General features: G+C 45.9%; 1 protein-coding gene across 2 annotated transcripts in view; it reads right to left on the bottom strand.

Moving 5' to 3' along the window:
* Positions 1–4,027: 4,027 nt before the first annotated feature.
* LOC111139764 (zinc finger protein 84) overlaps positions 4,028–17,805 on the bottom strand; it is a 128,048-nt gene continuing 114,270 nt past the window's right edge. Inside the window, exons 2-4 of one of the 2 annotated variants that reach the window (XM_022492136.1) lie at positions 13,507–13,633; positions 12,778–12,873; positions 4,028–6,715 (exon numbers count right to left, since the gene is read on the bottom strand). In XM_022492136.1, coding sequence (XP_022347844.1) covers positions 4,737–6,715; positions 12,778–12,873; positions 13,507–13,633 — 2,202 coding nt within the window. In that variant the 3' untranslated portion in view covers positions 4,028–4,736. Of the gene's footprint in view, positions 6,722–12,777; positions 12,874–13,506; positions 13,634–17,805 lie in introns of both variants that reach the window. The other variant, XM_022492134.1, reaches the window with a different exon arrangement.

Raw genomic sequence — 17,805 nt, 5'->3', positions numbered from 1 at the left:
CCTCATGTCCAGGAGCCAGCGGGCCAGGAGTCCCTCTTTCTGTAGGGCTTCCCGAGGCGTCACAAGGAAGAGGGCGCAGGGCTACTTACACAACAGGAGGAGGAGGAAAGAATGGATTCTGGTGATCCGCACAGGTGCTGCTTGAATTTACCATCACCTCGGGTCAGGGCAGGCCATGGTAACCATGGCTCAGACCCCTCAGGAAGGAGGTGAGCCACTGAGCCAGCAGAGGTCCCAGAATGGCTCCCAGGTGAGAGAGGACAGCACCAGTAGGGGCCAGTTGGTCCTAATGGCCTGTTTCCTCAGGCTCTCCCCAGACAGACCCAACACTGGGAAAATGGTGCTCAGGAGTGGAAGGGTCGGACTGTGGTGACAGAGGTGGGCTGCCCAACCCTCCTCAAGGAAGGACTTGCTGCCCAGTGGCAGGGAGAGTGGCCCGCAGGCTGCCTCCCGTTGCCGGCTTCTGTGGAGCTGGCCCCAGCTAAAAAGAACTGCCTGACATGGGGCGATCCCCTTCCCAGGGCAGCAGGCCTCCAGGAACAGAGCACCTCAGAGCTGCAGAGACCTGCCCATCTGGGTCCAACACGAGACACTCCTGAGCTGCACTAGCTTCAGAGCCCCCTACCGACGTGGCAAGCGTCTCTACCACCTCTGTGCCGCCTCCCCTCTTCCCCTGACCCACTACCCTTCCTTCGCCTCACGGCAGCGGGTCCTCAACAAGCACTTGCATTCCAAACCTCATGTCCGGATCCGCTCCCAGAGAGTCCGAGTCATGACACAGCCCGACCTCCTGTGCGAGGAACAGCTGGGCTGTAAGAACAAACACAACCTGAACCAGTCAAAGCTTACATCAGAATTTATTACAAGGATATTTGGAATATCTCACAGAATGCAACACCCAAGGCATGAAAAGGGCAGGAGAGGTGAACCTGGACATCAAGACCAGAAGCAGCAGCTCTTGGAGCACGAGTTTCCATGGCTTCATTCTTGTCTCTCTGTAGACAATGCTTCCCCACATGGGGGGGAAGCCACCGAGAGCACCCACGCTTGTATGTCACAGCTTCAGTTGTTAAAACTATACAAAGAAGGTAGTCCCAGCTTTCCAGAAGCTTTCTAATGGAAGAGACATGTGATAGTTATATTATCACAGTGAGAAGACACGTGTGCGGGTTCATAAAGTGTGGACAGGCATTAACAAGGAACACAGGCATTTCAGGGACAGAAGACTGGCGAAAAGCTTTGCGAAACCGTAGAAACCTCAAGGAACTGCAAGTAGTTTGAGGAGGCCAAAAAAGTACTCTGTAGGAGGACAGATATTCAGAAATAACAGGTTGGGTTTGTGTAGAAGTCCTCATCTACCATGAGGCCAGTCCACTTTAAGTCCACAATTAGCCGCACAGTATTTCAACAGAGGAGTGCATAATCGGAATTGCATCTTGAAGTAACTACTAAGTGTGGGAAATGGACAAGCGTCATGGTGGGGGTGAGCGTGTCCGCACTTGGGCCAGACCAGCTTGTGGGTACAGTATTTACAGACTCAGCAGTTCAGCGAAATCGACCACCCGAGCATATTGCTGGAATAAGCGGCCAATGAGAGAGCCTCCAGGGGAGATTCCAAATCCTCACTGATCTGCATTCTGCTTTTTGATACAGGTATTGCTGGATAAACTGGATATTCTTTGGGTTTCCTTCTCCTTGGGCTCTACAAGGGTTGATCTTGAAATCAAAATGTCCAGCACACATACCCACACAGAGGTAACTGTGTCTCATTACCAAAGCCCACAGAGAAACGCTGAACAGAAGGCCCTCCTGGGACAGGTCCCAAAACTCAGACTTTATTTAGTAAAAGGAATGCAGTAGGAATTGTCCTCTGCAGGACTGTCTCCAGGCCAGTGGGGGAACTTGGGTGGGGATGCTCCTTCCCCCTGGTCTCCTTACACATTCAACCAACATAACCTATTGTGCACCAGGAAGCTACACATAAATCCCTCTATAAAATCAGTTTTCTTCTTCGGGTGGGATTTGTGGTAGGAACCAATGAGCGGAAATGTGGGGTCATATGTTTTTTATGGTTTACCAAGGTAATTTAAAAGATAGACACTAGAAATATCTAATTTCAGAATTAAAACCCTTGTGACTTCAGAAAGAGTCCCTAGTGAGTTCTACACAACATAGCTGGGCCTCCACAGAAGGCATTCTGCTAAACGAGACCTCTGCCGCCAGCATTAGCCCTTCAGATGACTGGTAACTGGCACTAAGGGAAAAAACCTGCTTTTGGGTATTAGATCAATGGGCTAGTGCCAAAGCTCTATTATTTAGTGAGGAAAGTACTGGGTTTAACTGCTTAATAGTAAATGGAATCATCTAGAGTTAAAGAGAGCAAAATTAAGTCACTTTTAGACAACAGACTCCAAGCTCAATCCAAGAACTAATGAATCAACCTCTGGGACTAGTAAAGAGAATCATGATGGATAGAAATTTAACAATGGGAAAATCTACAAAATAAGACATCACTCTGTCACTACTGTCTTACAAATGAAGTTGATAAAAATCATTTTCAGGGGGGCACCTGGGTGGTCCAGTGGGTTAAAGCCTCTGCCTTCAGCTCAGGTCATGATCCCAGAGTCCTCGGATCGAGCCCCACATCGGGCTCTCTGCTCAGCAGGGAGCCTGCTTCCTCCTCTCTCGGCCTGCCTCTCTGCTTACTTGTGATCTCAGCCTGTCAAATAAATAAAATCTTTAAAAAAAATCACTTTCAGGTATTATGCAGAAAAGTAGGAAGTCCATACATTTGAGAATGAATACAAACTTGAGAACTTAGATACTTTTAACCTGGTATGGTGGTTTAGAGAATTACTCTTTAAGTCCCAATTTTCAACAATGATGTTAAAATTGGCAACTAAAGGAAAAAAATACTGCTAGAATCAAAAGTGCAAGACACCATACTGATAAAGCAACTTGTGTATGAGAGAAGTCTTGATTTTTTCCAAGCCTGATAACAAGGTCAGGGCTGGATTTCTCTGAATTTCACCATCATACACAGAATACTGTCGACTTTGTCAAGGAACATTGTAAAGATCAATGCAGAGTTCTACCTAAGCTAAGGGGTGGGTCATGCACTGCCAAAGCGAACCCTACTGGTCATGAAAGATTCACAGCAGGAGTCTCCATCAGAGGGTGCAACTGGTGACGAAACGAGAAACACAGATATTTCAAATGATGCAACAGTGAAAATCCTATTTCTTAATACCAATCCAGTAGTCACAGAAATTCATAGGAAGGCAAAGCAGGCTTCCTTGAATACACCAAAAATATTTTTCTCACCACAAGAATCTGTATTTTACATTTTCTGAACAGTGACTCTTAAATTGGCTTCTCCAGCTAGTTTTTTACAAGATATTTTAAGAAACACCAAAAATGTAACAGCACACAGCATCATGATATTTCATCAGAGTGAAGTAACATACACGCTGTATTTAAGTACATCTACTTGATGCACAGGGGTGCCAAGATGAATAGGAACAAGACTGTGCATAGCATGACTGCCATTTAGCCTGAGTCAGAGCTGAGTGATAGAGTTCACACACCTGCTTTCTTCTGTTCATTCATGAGTCACTATTGCTAGGTTGTGGTTCCTGCCTTTGAATACTTATTAACCAGATTTTATATAAATTCTCTCAGGTTGCAAACATATTTCTATAATGTTGCCTTTCATAACTGAAGAGAAAGGTCAGCAACAACAGACCCCTTTTATATGCCAACAAGCCATAAGGAAAAAGGATGTGGTGCTATCACTTAAGCTGCATATTAGCAGTAAGAGGTGTTGTATCAATTGCTCTTTTTACTGTTATCAGTGAAACAGAAATACCAGCAGCACGCAGTATGTCCTGACATCAGAGGCACTACCAGGTATGGTATGTGCATTTCATGCTCGCAATTACATTTACACATGTGATTCCAAAATATGACACACACTGTGTAACACAGGAAAATAAGCCGTAAGTACCACTGAGAAGTGTCTTATTCAGATGCTTCAATGACTTCATTTATTCACACATTTTTTAAAACTTCATTCTTCAGAGTGAACACATCAACCATTAGAATTGGGCATTTCTGATAACCCCACCTATTAAAAAATGCATGGCTTCCCTTTATAGCCTTATTTCTAGGGGCACGTTTCCAAGGTCTTTAAATTGTTAGTCTGACCCACATTATGAATTCCCCCCAAATACAATATGGTTGGATTACCTGATGAACATTGTCCCACATTTAGCATTTCCACTGACCTTCATTCCTGAGAGTATTTTCTTAATGTACAATGACCTGTGACTTCTTGATGAAAATAGGACATTACTTGCTGCATTCATGGGGTTTTTCTTCATTTACTGGACTAGGGTTTACCTCAGTGAAGATATTTCCCAACAGCAAATGAGGTGTCACCTCTACAAGGCTTTCTGACGTTCACAGTACTCCTCATTGCTTTTCATTTCCCACTGTGTGTCTGACAGGGTTTTGAAAGTCACTGCATCTCACAGGTTCATTCTACTCTCAGGGTTCTTACACAAACAGGTTAACCTGCTCAAAGCTCTCCCTACATAACCTCAGAGTTCCTACCCTAAAAGATTACCCAGACAGACGTAAGATGTGATGCGACTATTTATCTGAAAGGTTTACCCTAACTGCATTTTCTGAAGTACGAAGAGCTGAGAGCTGTCAGAGTAGCAGTAACCCCAGTCCTAGGATTTCTTCGCTGTATGAGTCCTCTGGTGATTAATGAGCTGTGACTTTTGGGAGAAGGCTTTCGCACATTCATGGCACTGGTAGGGCTTCTCTCCTGTGTGTATTCTCTGGTGATTAACAAGCTGTGACTTCTGAGAGAAGGCTTTCCTACATTCGCTGCAGCCGTAGGGCTTCTCCCCGGTGTGTGTCCTCTGATGTGGTATTAGGTGTGATTTCCGAGAAAAGGCTTTGCCACATGCGCCGCACTCAAAGGGTTTCTCACCTGTGTGTGTTCTCTGATGATTGATGAGGCTTGACTTCTCCCTGAAGGCTTTCCCACACTCGCTGCATTTGTATGGTTTTTCTCCTGTATGAGTTCTTTGATGTCTAATTAGTTCCGATTTCTCAAAGAAAGCTTTCCTACAAAGACTGCATTCATAGGGTTTCTCTCCTGTGTGGATTCTCTGGTGAGTATTCAGCTGTGACTTCTGGGAGAAGGATTTTTCACAATCCCTGCACCCATACGGTTTTTCTCCCGTATGAGTTCTCTGGTGAGTTGCAAGACTTGACTTCTCACCAAAGGCTTTCCCACATTCAGTGCATTCATAGGGTTTCTCTCCTGTGTGAGTCCTCTGATGGGATATAAGATGTGACTTCTGACAAAAGGCCTTCCCACACTCACTGCACACATAGGGCTTCTCTCCTGTATGAATTCTCTGATGATTAGTAAGGCTTAATTTTTCACTGAAAGCCTTCCCACATTCACTGCATTCATAGGGCTTTTCTCCTGTGTGAGTTCTCTGATGTCTAACAAGCTGAGATTTCCTGCTGAAGGCTTTCCCGCATTTACTGCATACAAAGGGTTTCTCTCCTGTGTGTGTCATCTGATGGGATATGAGATGTGACTTCTGGGAAAAGGCTTTCCCACACTGAATGCACACATGAGGCTTCTCTCCTGTGTGAGTTCTCTGGTGGTTAATGAGACTTGACCGCTCTCTGAAGGCTTTCTGACATTCGCTGCATTCATAGGGCTTCTCTCCAGTATGAATTGTCTGATGTCTAACAAGCTCTGATTTCTCAAAGAAGGCTTTTCTGCAATCACTACATCCATAGGGTTTTGTCCCTGTGTGAGTCCTGTGATGTGTAACAAGCTGTGACTTCCTGCTGAAAGCTCTCCCACATTCTCTGCATTCAAAAGGTTTCTCTCCTGTATGAATTCTCTGATGATTAATAAGATTTGACTTCTCACTAAAGGCCCTCCCGCATTCGTTGCACCCATAGGGTTTTTCACCTGTGTGTGTCCTCCAGTGTGAGATGAGATGTGACTTCCGGGAGAAGGCTTTCCCACATTCACCACATTCATATGGTTTCTCTCCTGTGTGTGTTCTCTGATGGGATGTGAGCTGCGACTTCTGGGAGAAGGCCTTCCCACACTGGCCACAATCATAAGGTTTCTCTCCTGTATGAGTTCTGTGATGCGTAATAAACTGTGACTTCTGGGGAAAGGTTTTGCCACAGTTACCACAGCCATAGGCGATCTCTCTTATATGTCTGCTCTGATGTTTAATGAGACTTGATTTCTTATTGAAGCGTTTCCTACATTCACTGCATTCATAGAGTTTCTCCCCTAAACGGTTTCTATGATATATGATAATCTGTGACTTCTTAGAGTTAATTTTATCATATTTATCATATTCATAGTATTTTAACCAATTATCAGTTTCCTCAGGTTTGGGATGGAGAAACAACTTATCAAATACACTTAAGCCACCTGCTTCCGTTTTTCCATAATCTGCTTTTGGAATAAGTAAATCTAAGTGATGTTTTAAAAGTAATCCATCTACATCATCTTCACTGTTTGATTTCCTTAACGGAACAAAGTTCATGCTCAGATTGAATTTTTTCCCAAATGCATCACATCCATGATCTTGTTTCATATTTCTAAGCTTCTCTTGGTTATCCTGCTGCCATGTCATGTGACCATTTACTTGCAAAACTTGTTCTATAAAGAAAGAAAAGCCTGTGAATGCTTCCATAGTTGGGTTTTTCTTGGGTTATTAATCAATTTCAGAGAGAGTGGGCATGAAAGTAGGGGGAGAGGCAGAGGGAGAGAATCTCAAGCAGACTGCCCACTGAGCTTGGAGCCCAAACACAGGGCTCAGTCCTATGACTCTGAGATCACGACCTGAGCCAAAACCAAGAGGAAGACACTCCACGGACTGAGCTCCCCCAGTGCCTCTTCTATGGCTGTGTTTACAGAATACAAGACTAGCAACACTATTTGAAGGGATGAACGCTTCAGAAGGTTGTCTCTCAGTCCCTAGCATAAGATCTATCCAGGTAAGGGGGGGAAAAAAAGAAAAGAAAATTCTATAAAAAGGAATAAGATACAGGCAGTATAGTAAGTCACCTCTGGTTTTGTCAAATGTAAGTTTATAAAATGGAGAGAAAATGTAAAAAACTCATCAAGAGCAAGGAGGAACCAAGAAAGGAGGGTAGAAAGACTGATCGAATATTCTGAGGAGAGGATTTCCTCCACCCTGACTATGTGAGGCCCTGGGGACAGGAAACAGTCAGCCCCTGACCTTGTGAAGTTTACATTCTAATGAAGAAGACAGAAAATTAACAGGATTGATAGAGGAACTACTGAAGCCATCACAAGCTTGAAGAATGAGAAATCGTTTGCGAATTTTTCCCCATTTTTAAATTCTCTGGAATTTTGAAACTTTCTAAGCACATTTTCAATATTATTACCAAGACAGCCATTTCATGGAATGCATCATCCTTCATTTAATCTGTTCAGGCACAAAACCTTAAGACCCATGTGTTCTTTCACTGAAAATACCCTAAGATAGGGGATGAGGGAAAAAGAGGTCTGGTGGTTAAAATCAGAGTCTAGTATAGAAATATTAGTTTTGAGATGGAGGTTAAGAGTCCGAATAAAGTGGTCATAGGAAATGTGAGAGCAGAAAATGAAGTCTTTGTAAATTAAACTTACAACTTTGCATTACTTTAAATATTACATTGTTAGACTAAGTACACATTTGGAAATTTTTACTTTTTTCTCACTAGAAAAATGGGACTGCTTTATGGTTGGTCATTTGTGGTATATCCCAGATACCCCAACTCTCTCCACTTTTCTCAGTGAAATATCCTTCCACCTGGTTTCCCTGCTTCCCATTACATTTTTCACAGTGTACTCGGGTCAAACTTTTAAAAATGTAAATCTGAGCCTGGGTGGCTGAGTTGGCTAAGTGCCCAACTCTTGTTTTCAGCTCAAGTCATGATCTCAGGGTCGTGGGACCGGGGGGGCTCTGTGCTCAGTAGGGTTCTGCTTGTCTCCCTCCCCAACTCCCTCTGCCCTCCCCTCCATCTGCACGCATGCTCTCTCAAATAAACAAATCTATATCTATATATCTATATATCTATATATCTATATATATTTTTTTTTTACAGACAGAGATCACAAGTAGGCAGAGAGGCAGGCAGAGAGAGAGGAGGAAGCAGGCTCCCCGCTGAGCAGAGAGCCCGATGCGGGGTTCGATCCCAGGACCCTGGGATCACAACCTGAGCCAAAGGCAGAGGCTTCAACCCACTGAGCCACCCAGGCGCCCCAAATAAACAAATCTTTAAAAAACAAAACAAAACACGTAAGTCAGGGCGCACGGGGGGCTCAGTTGGTTAAGTGTCATCAGCTCAGGTCAAGGTCCCACGTTCCTGGGATCAAGCCCCACATCAGGCTCCCTGTTCAGTGAGAAGTCTGCTTCTCTCTCTCCCTCTACCCGTCCCCTTGCTTGTGCGCACATGCACATGCTCTCTCTCTCTCTCTCTCAAATAAATAAAATCTTTTTAGAAAATGTAAAAGTTTTATTTATTTATTTTTTAATTACTTTTTTAAATTTAAAATTCCTTGAATCAATCTAACCACCTTCCTACTGCTTACAAGTCAATGTATGACCTAGGTCTCGCACATAGCACAGCCTCTATCTCCCTGGCACACAGACCCCCAAACAGAAAGGCTTCCTTTCTGTTGTCCTGAAGTCACCAAGTCCCTTCCTGACCTAATAGATTCATATTTGTCATTCCTTCAGGGAACACTTTCCCCCAATTCACACAGCTCACTCATTTTGGTCTTCATGTCTAGAACTGGCTTCTCCACGTGACTGTGTTGTGCACTAAATGTTTGTGCAGCCCCCTTAACCACCCCCCCCCACCTCCAAACCTCTATGTTGAAGCCCTAACCATCAGTGTGGCTGTATTTGGAAATGGGATCGCAAAGGAATTAAGGCTAAATGAGAACAAGGGGTGGGGCCCTGATCCAAAAGGATTAGTATCCTTATCAGAAACACCAGAGCAGACCTCATCCCCACCCCTTGCACAAATGAAGCAAGGCGATAGGAGGGCAAAGCCACAAGGCCACAAGGCAGCTATGCGCAAGCCAGCACAACCACGTTCATCAGAACCCAATCACACAGGCACCTTGACCCTGGCCTCCAGAACTGTGCCAACAGCTTTCTGCTATTTATCCGTCTGTGGTATTTTGTTACGGCAGCCTAAGGAGAGCAACAAATCCTCTACCCTATTACCATCTACCCAATTTACGTCTATGATTGAACTTTCAGGGTCTGGGCTTTACCCTGGTTATTCCGACTTGATTTCTTTTGTCCTCCCAGGAGAAAGTAAGCCCTGCACAGGCAGGGAACTGATCTCCAATGCTCACTAAGGAACCCACGCCACGCAGCACAAGACCTGCAGAACCAGAGACATCTCTCTCTGCAGCATCCTATGGCACACGGCTACTTGCAGGGTAGCCCTTGGCTGCCGCCTGGAGCCTGGTTTCCGGAGTGTGCCCGCCCTCCCCAGCTGATATAACAGGGGCTCCCTGTGCTCAGCACCTGCTGTCCTGGGAGTCTGCAATGCTGCTGTGTGCCAGGCAGAGGTCCCCAGGTGCTGGGTCTTTAGTGAGCTTCCCCGTGCAGAAACACTACACATATTACTGCACTTTCATTGTCGGGGTCACCCTCAATGAGGGAGCAGCACAGGACACCTGCCCCCGGATTCCTCCAGCCTCTGTTTGTGCTCTTTCGCTGATGAGAAAGCTGTCATTATGTTGCTGTTAAGAAGTCCTAGCCAGGGGCGCCTGGGTGGCTCAGTGGGTTAAAGCCTCTGCCTTCGACTCAGGTCATGACCCCAGAGTCCTGGGATCGAGCCCCACATCTGGCTCTCTGCTCTTCAGGGAGTCTGCTTCCTCCTCTCTCTCTCTGCCTGCCTCTCTGCCTACTTGTGATCTCTGTCAAATAAATAAATAAAATCTTAAAAAAAAAAGAAGTCCTAGCCATATGGACGATATCCTGAGTTCTCCTCGCAGCTCTCTAAATGTGGCAGTGGTCTTGAGGACCCTGACACACAGGCCTTGTATAGTGAACTTAGACTACAAGCGCACTGCACTGAAGTGAAGCATAAATGTTCAATGTTTAAACGCTGAATTAAAAACAAAAAAAACAAGGGGCACCTGGGTGGCTCGGTGGGTTCATCCTCTGCCTTCAGCTCAGGTCACGATCCCAGGGTCCTGGGATTGAGCCCCGCATCAGGCTCTCTGCTCAGCAGGGAGCCTGCTTCCCTCTCTCTCTGCCTGGCTCTCTGCCTACTTGTGATCTCTCTCTGTCAAATAAATAAATAAAATAAAATAAATAAAAAAAAAACTAGGGACGCCTGGGTGGCTCAGTTGGTTGGGCGGCTGCCTTCGGCTCAGGTCATGATCCTAGCGTCCTGGGATCGAGTCCCACACCAGGCTCCTTGTTCAACAGGGAACCTGCTTCTCCCTCTGCCTCTGCCTACTACTCTGACTATGCTCGCTCGCTCTCTGACAAATAAATAAAATCTTTACAAATAATAATAAAATAAACGTAAATATCTTAACTTCTTTTTTTTTTTTAAGTCATTTTTTTTTAAATTTTATTTTTCAAAAACATATAATATCTTTTTATCCCCAGGGGTACAGGTCTGTGAATCGCCAGGTTTACACACTTCACAGCACTCACCATAGCACATACCCTCCCCAATGTCCATAACCCCACCCCCCTCTCCCAACCCCCCTCCCTCCAGCAACCCTCAGTTTGTTTTGTGAGATTAAGAGTCACTTATGGTTTGTCTCCCTCCCAATCCCATCTTGTTTCATTTACTCTTCTTCTACCCCCTTAACCCCCCATGTTACATCTCCTCTCCCTCATATCAGGGAGATCATATGATAGTTGTCTTTCTCCGATAAATATCTTAACTTCTTAACCCATTTCTACGCTTCTCTAAGGTGTTTTCTAGGTCTTTTATTTCCAATCATCTTTAGTCGTCATTCAAATGGAGGCTATCAATGAATGAGGGGCGCATAAGAATCACAAGAGGTTCCTCAAACTACAAACTCCAGCTCTAGAATACTCCATTTTAAAACTACACTTACATCACTGTACTGAATCAATTTTACCGGTAATGGATCCATAACATTTACTGTTGGAAAAAAATGCCCAGGTAATCCAATGCACACCTGGTAAAAGCACCTGAATTAAAACAATGGGTTTATTGCATAAATATTGTCTGACACGTAAGTGGATAGAAACTGTAAGCCTTGTGTTTATGCGCGCACACAGCCCCAGGACCAACCAGCTCAAGAACATCCCATGCACGGTGATCAGGTCTGGGATGCGACTTCCGAAAAAAATGAGAAAAATTTAGCCGGAACAGACAAGGAACATTCCGTGAGCATGAATGCAGCAGAAACAGAGCTAATGCAGAAAAGACTAAGATAAAGCACAACCAAACATTCAGATGCAGAGAAGAAGAAATATTACACCCGAAAACAGAGAAACGTTTGAATGGATTTGGCCATGAACTGGGGGAAGGGATAACCAGCTGATAGCCTGCACAGACTCAGACCGGGGAGATCCTGGAGGAAGAGGCCACAGGTTGCAGCAGACGCTTCTGCCGCCTCAGCTACATTCAGAGGAACCAGCACCTCGGGAAGACTGTGGGGCCTACCCCAGGGACCCACATCCCTCTGCCCAAAACAATCCTTAAGCCACACGGCACGCTGGGTCTATATGCAAGGATTCTGGACGTTCTGGGGAGTTAACACCCCCAAGGCAATGCTCAAGCCCGGAGAGGTGGGAGTTAGAGGGTGACCAGCTTCCTGGCCCCATGGGGCTCCCAACAGCCACCATGGGTCACACCCCTTCCACCACACACAGTGCAATTCCTTCTCCCCCGTCTCACTGCTCTTTCTCCCATCACAGTAAACTCATGGCAGTCAGACATGTAATCTCAGGGTCTATTTTCGAGGGAGCCTGAAACAACGTCACTTAGCAGGTAAGTAGGGCCGGAAAACGGATAAGAGACAGCTGGCTGCTTTAGGAACTGAAATTCATGGTATCATCTGAGAACACTTATAAAAGGTAAGACTCTAGACCCATCGAGCAATTTGGAAAATTCAGGAATGAGACATCATGCGCCTAGTTTCAAGTGTCACTTGAGAAGTTAAGATAGTTTCCAAAGGCAAGAGTCTGAAGTAATAAGAATGTGAAGAGAGAACATTCGAGGTGCTCCATGGTGTCTAATCCACAGGAGAAGTAAAGCAGAGGCCAATCTCACAAAAGGAGGAAAAGGACCACTGTTTGGGAGGGATGAGGAGGACTTCCTTGCTCCCCTGGCACTTCTCTGGGCATCGGATGCCTGAACGAGAGCAAAGGAAACTCCTGAAGGTACGAGCAGGTGAACAGAGGACAGAAGGACACTAAATATGTCAGAAAACCAAACAAGAAGTCGACACCCCAGACCTGACAGCCGGAATACTTTACCGCCTGGACAAGCCGGGAATAGTCTGCTTTACGCCACAAGCAGAGCAGCCACATCTAAGCGTGACTTACGTGAGTAGCTCACGTTGGCTATCCTGAATCAGCACGAAAGCTGCAGGGGTCGGGAAGAGCCCCCTCCAGGGCACACTTCACCCAAGCCCACTGACAGCTGAGACTGAGTCTCTGCGTCCTGCATCTGTCTGGTCTTCACACCCACCTGGACCGTCTGAACTTGGAACTTCCCCATCTCCAATCCACGGCTCCTCTCCTTGCTCCAACTTGAAGATGACCTCAGGTTTCACAACTTCGTACCCTGTTTGGGGAAAACACAAAAGCCGTGGCCCCCACTGCTTGGGCTTTAGGGCCTCTGAAGAACGAGCAAGGTCTGGCATCAGGGGGACACAGTGAAGCTACCCACTGGTGTATCAACAGAGTAAGTAATTCTCAAAGGCAATGGTCTTCACTGGTGGCTACTGGGGTCTAAGACTCTCTGACTTCTATAATCCCAACCCAAAACCATTACTCACTTCAAAGGCTCTGGACCAGTCTGCCTGGGTTCAAATCCAGACACTTCCACTTACTAGCTTTCAGTCCTTGGGAAAGTTACTTAAAAGGAGAATCATCGTACCAGCCACACAAAACTGCTCTGTAAATAAGGCCACATGTGAACAGTACACGAAATACAGTACGTTCCTTGCACTGGTGCCGACTACTAATGGTAACACCACCACCATCCTGATCAGTTTCAGAGCTGCACATGGAAAATAAGTCTTCGTTATCCCAAGGTGAGGTGCAGATGCCTTCCCTAGTTGTCACAGCGCAGGGAACTTTCAATCTCCTAAATTCAGGTCCAAAACAACTAGAGATTTCAGAAGCTGCGGAGCTCCTGGCAACTCAAAAAGTGAGATGCTGGGCCTGCCAGGAGGTCGTCGGGGAGCTGCCTTACCCAGGGACACAAGGCTGCTGTAGTTCTCCAACATGACATCCTTGTACAGGTCCTTCTGACTGGGGTCCAGGAGCTGCCATTCCTTCTGGGTGAAGTCCACAGATAAATCTTCAAATGAGAACGCCTCCTGTAAGAGCACAGCCCCGGTGAACCTGCAGCAAGGGCCGCTGCGTGACGTGCGCACGTCATTCCATCACAGCAAGCCACGGAGAATGACAACCGTGACTCCTTCGCATCACGTCTCTAGGAGAAAATGCCACGATGCACCCTTCCATCCCTCTGTTCATAGGATACCTGACAACTGGAGCTCCCAACTTTACATCTTCTGAACTACCAACAAAATGTGTACTGCACCACAGCTGTGGCACCGGAGAAGCGGCACCAAAAGAAAGAGAGTAAAACAGCTTAAAAAGGTGCACAGCCTTGCAGAGGACTGCAAACCTGCACACCTGTTCCTACAACAGGCCACTGTAATAGCAGAGGCAGAAATGAACAGATGGCACATCACGGGTCAGAGCAAGAGCATCAGTTTGAGCGTCAGCTGAGGCTCTTTCCAAGAGGCAAAGCTTGAGATGAGTTTTAGGAAATTAGCAGTACTTCCCACAAAACAGGGATGCAGGGCACCTGAGTAGCTCAGTCAGTTAAGGGTCTACCATCAGCTCAGGTCATGATCCCCGGGATCGAGCCCCACGTCCAACTCCCTGCTCAGCGAGGAGCCCGTTTCTCCCACTCCCTATGCCCCTCCCCCCTGCTCATGCTCCCGCTCTTTCTCAAATAAAAAAAAATCTTTAAAAAAAAAATGGGGATGCAAAGGCATACTGGGAGCCAGTAGCTCCAATGAGACCCCAAAACTGCTGGAATTCGGGAGGTACAAGTTAGACAACATCAGAGAGTGTGAGGTAGGGATTAAAGGCCACATGGGAGGTGGGGCTAACTGGAATTAACCAACCTAGACACTTTTTCTTTCTTTCTTTTTTTTTTTTTTTTAAAGATTTTATTTATTTGTCAGAGAGAGAGAGAAATCACAAGTAGGTCAAGAGGCAGGCAGAGGCAGAGGGAGAAGCAGGATCCCTGCCGAGCAAGGAGCCCGATGTGTGACTCGATCCCAGGACGCTGGGATCATGACCTGAGCCAAAGGCAGCCGCTTAACCAACTGAGCCACCCAGGCATCCCTCTTTCTTTTTTTAATTAAAGATTTATTTGGGGGAAGGGCAGAGGAGACAGAATCTCAACCAGACTCCCCACTGAGCACAGGCCTGACATGGGGCTCGATCCCACGACCCTGAGATCATAACCTGAGCTGAAATCAAGAGTCAGATGCCCAGCCGACTGAGCCACCCAGGCGCCCCTGAGCTAGACACGCTCTTGTTGCCAACAGCTAGCCATGACTCACGGAATAGGAGTGATATAACCAAATCTAGGTCTCAGAAAGATTTCTGGATTTTATGTCCCAAAGCCTCCCGAGATGACCAGAAAACTAAAAAACGCAGGATACCATCATAAAATACAAAACCTCACCTAAACAGGACATCACACACTTTGACAAGGGCCAGCAAACCTGAAGCCAGTCAATAAAAGTACCCATTTTGAGTAACTGAGAGAAAAGAAGACTTAAAAATGAGCTTCAGGGGGCGCATGGGTGGCTCAGTGGGTTAAAGCCTCTGCCTTCGGCTCAGGTCATGATCCCAGGGTCCTGGGATCGAGCCCCGTGTCGGGCTCTCCGCTCAGCGGGGAGCCTGCTTCCCCCTGTCTCTCTGCCTGCCTCTCTGCCTGCCTCTCTGCCTGCCTCTCTGACTACTTTGTAATCTCTATCAAATAAATAAATAAAATCTTAAAAAAAAAAAAAAATGAACTTCAGACACTCAGGGCTCAGGACAGGGCCAGACAACACCAAACGCGTCTCAGGAGTCCCAGGAAAAGAAAAGCAGGAGCGTGGCAGGCAGAACAAGTGACAGCTCCATGCTCCCCAAATGTGGCAAAAGGCATAAGGCGGCAGACTCAGGAGACGGGCTGGACCCCCAACTGGACAGACATGAAGAGAGCCGACCAAACACATCACAACCCAACTGCTAGGGAATACAGACAAAGAAGAGTCACATGACTCTCACAGGGAGCAGTTCAATGGGCTGCAGATGTCTTATTCAAAGGCACAGAGGCCAGTAGAAAGGAGAACATTTTAAAAGTGCTGAAAGGAAGGATTCTGTAGCCAATGTCAATATTCATCCAGGAGTAACTGTGTAATGAGAATAACTGTAACATAGGGGCACCTGGGTGGCTAAGAGGGTTAAGCATCTGCCTTTGGCTCAGGTCATGATCTCAGGGTCCTGGGACTGAGTCCTGCATCAGGCTCCTTGCTCTGTGGGGAGCCTGCTTCTCCCTCAGCCTCTGTCTGCCTCTCTGCCTGCCTGTACTCTCTCTGTCTCTCTGACAAATAAATAAAAAAATAAAAGCTTAAAAAAAAAAAAAAAGAATCTCCAACATAAAATCTCCTCACAAAACAACAGCTTTACTAGTTAATTCTGTAGACATTTAATGCAGAATTCCTATTTTACTAAACAACTATGGAATATGGAAGCAAGAACACAACACTAAACATTTTGATACAAGCATAACCTTGATAACAAAACGCAGTAAGAATATTGCAAGAAAGGAAAAGCAAAGGCCAAATTACAGATGAACACTGTTGTGAAAATCCTAACCGACATGTTACCACACTATGCGGAACAATATATACAGAAGAAAATACATCAAGACTGAGCTGGTATATTCAGAAATTACAGGTTGGTTTAACATTAAAAATAAAAAAATAAAGATATTCACCACACTAACAAATTAAGAAGAGATATGTGATCACCTTGAGAGATGCAGATAAAGCGTATTTACTAATTAAAAGAACATACAAAGAAGCACAACAGAAAAAAATTGAACTAAGTTGTTAAAAAAAGCTTATTAAATTTTCAAAAGGAAGGGGCGCCTGGGTGGCTCAGTGGGTTAAGCATCTGCCTTCAGCTAAGGTCATGATCTCAGGGTTCTGGGATCGAGCCCCGCATTGGGTTCCCTGCTCAGTGGGGGCCTGCCTCTCCCTCTCCCTCTGCTGCTCCCACTGCTGGTGCTCTCTCCCTCTCTGACAAATAAGTAAATAAAATCTTTTTTTTTTTTAAGATTTTATTTATTTATTTATTTGACAGACAAATCACAAGTAGGCAGAGAGGCAGGCAGAGAGGAGGAAGCAGGCTCCCTGCTGAGCAGAGAGCCCAATGCCGGGCTCGATCCCAGGACTCTGGGATCACGACCTGAGCCGAAGGCAGAGGCTTTAATCCACTGAGCCACCCAGGAGCCCCTAAATAAAATCTTTTAAAAGTAAGTAAATAACTGTATAAACAAAGAAGTGGAAGAAAGGGCGCCTGAGTGGCTCAGTGGGTTAAGCCTCTGCCTTCGGCTCAGGTCATGATCTCAGGGTCCCGGGATCCAACCCCACATCAGGCTTTCTGCTCAGCAGGGAGCCTGCTTCCCGCTCCCCACCACCCGCCCGCCCGCCTCTCTGCCTACTTGTGATCTCTCTCTCGCCGTCAAATAAATAAAATCTTAAAAAAAAAAAAAAAAAAAAAAGAAGTGGAAGAAAAAGAGGAGGTCAATGCAGGGTATCATTTAGTAGCCCCTATGGAAATAATCCATCAAGGCAACAACCACAGACAAGTGCTAGCAGACAGGAGCTGCTTCCTGAAAGTATGTACCAAAACCTCTGAAATACTCTTGCCAAAAAAGTGACACCTGAATGTGATCAAGCCTCCGGATCAGGTCTGTGAAGATGGAGACGCCCTTTACCTGTGCTAATTCATGGCTTCGGAGCACCTGAAATGTGGCTAGTGTGACTTGGGGCTAAATCTAATCATTTTTATTTTATTTTATTCTATTTATTTTATTCATTTTATGTTATTTAAATTCTATTTACTTGTCAGAGAGAGAGAGAAAGTACAGCAGGGGGAGCAGCAGAGGGAGAGGCAGGAACCCTGCCAGGCAAGGAGGCTGATGCGGGGCTCGATCCCAGGACCCTCAGATCATGACCAGAGCTGAAGGCAGACACTTCACCTACCGACCCACCCAGGCGCCCCTAGATTTAATCATTTTAAATTGAATCAGCTGATGTGGCCAGTGGCATCTGTACTGGACAGCAGAGCTCTACAGAACACACCAGCAACACTAACAAAACTCGGACAGTGGGAAATCCACAGAATAGACCACCTGGCCTCTTCCGCCAAAAATGTGGTGAGGAGGGGTGCCTGGGTGTCAGTGAAGCAT

This window comes from Enhydra lutris, unplaced genomic scaffold, assembly GCF_002288905.1.
Source record: "Enhydra lutris kenyoni isolate GAN:26980312 unplaced genomic scaffold, ASM228890v2 scaffoldscaffold117, whole genome shotgun sequence".
Classification (NCBI taxonomy): Eukaryota; Metazoa; Chordata; class Mammalia; order Carnivora; family Mustelidae; genus Enhydra; species Enhydra lutris.
Note: the sequence above shows the minus strand (reverse complement) of the source record. Positions and strands in the feature narration are given on the sequence as shown.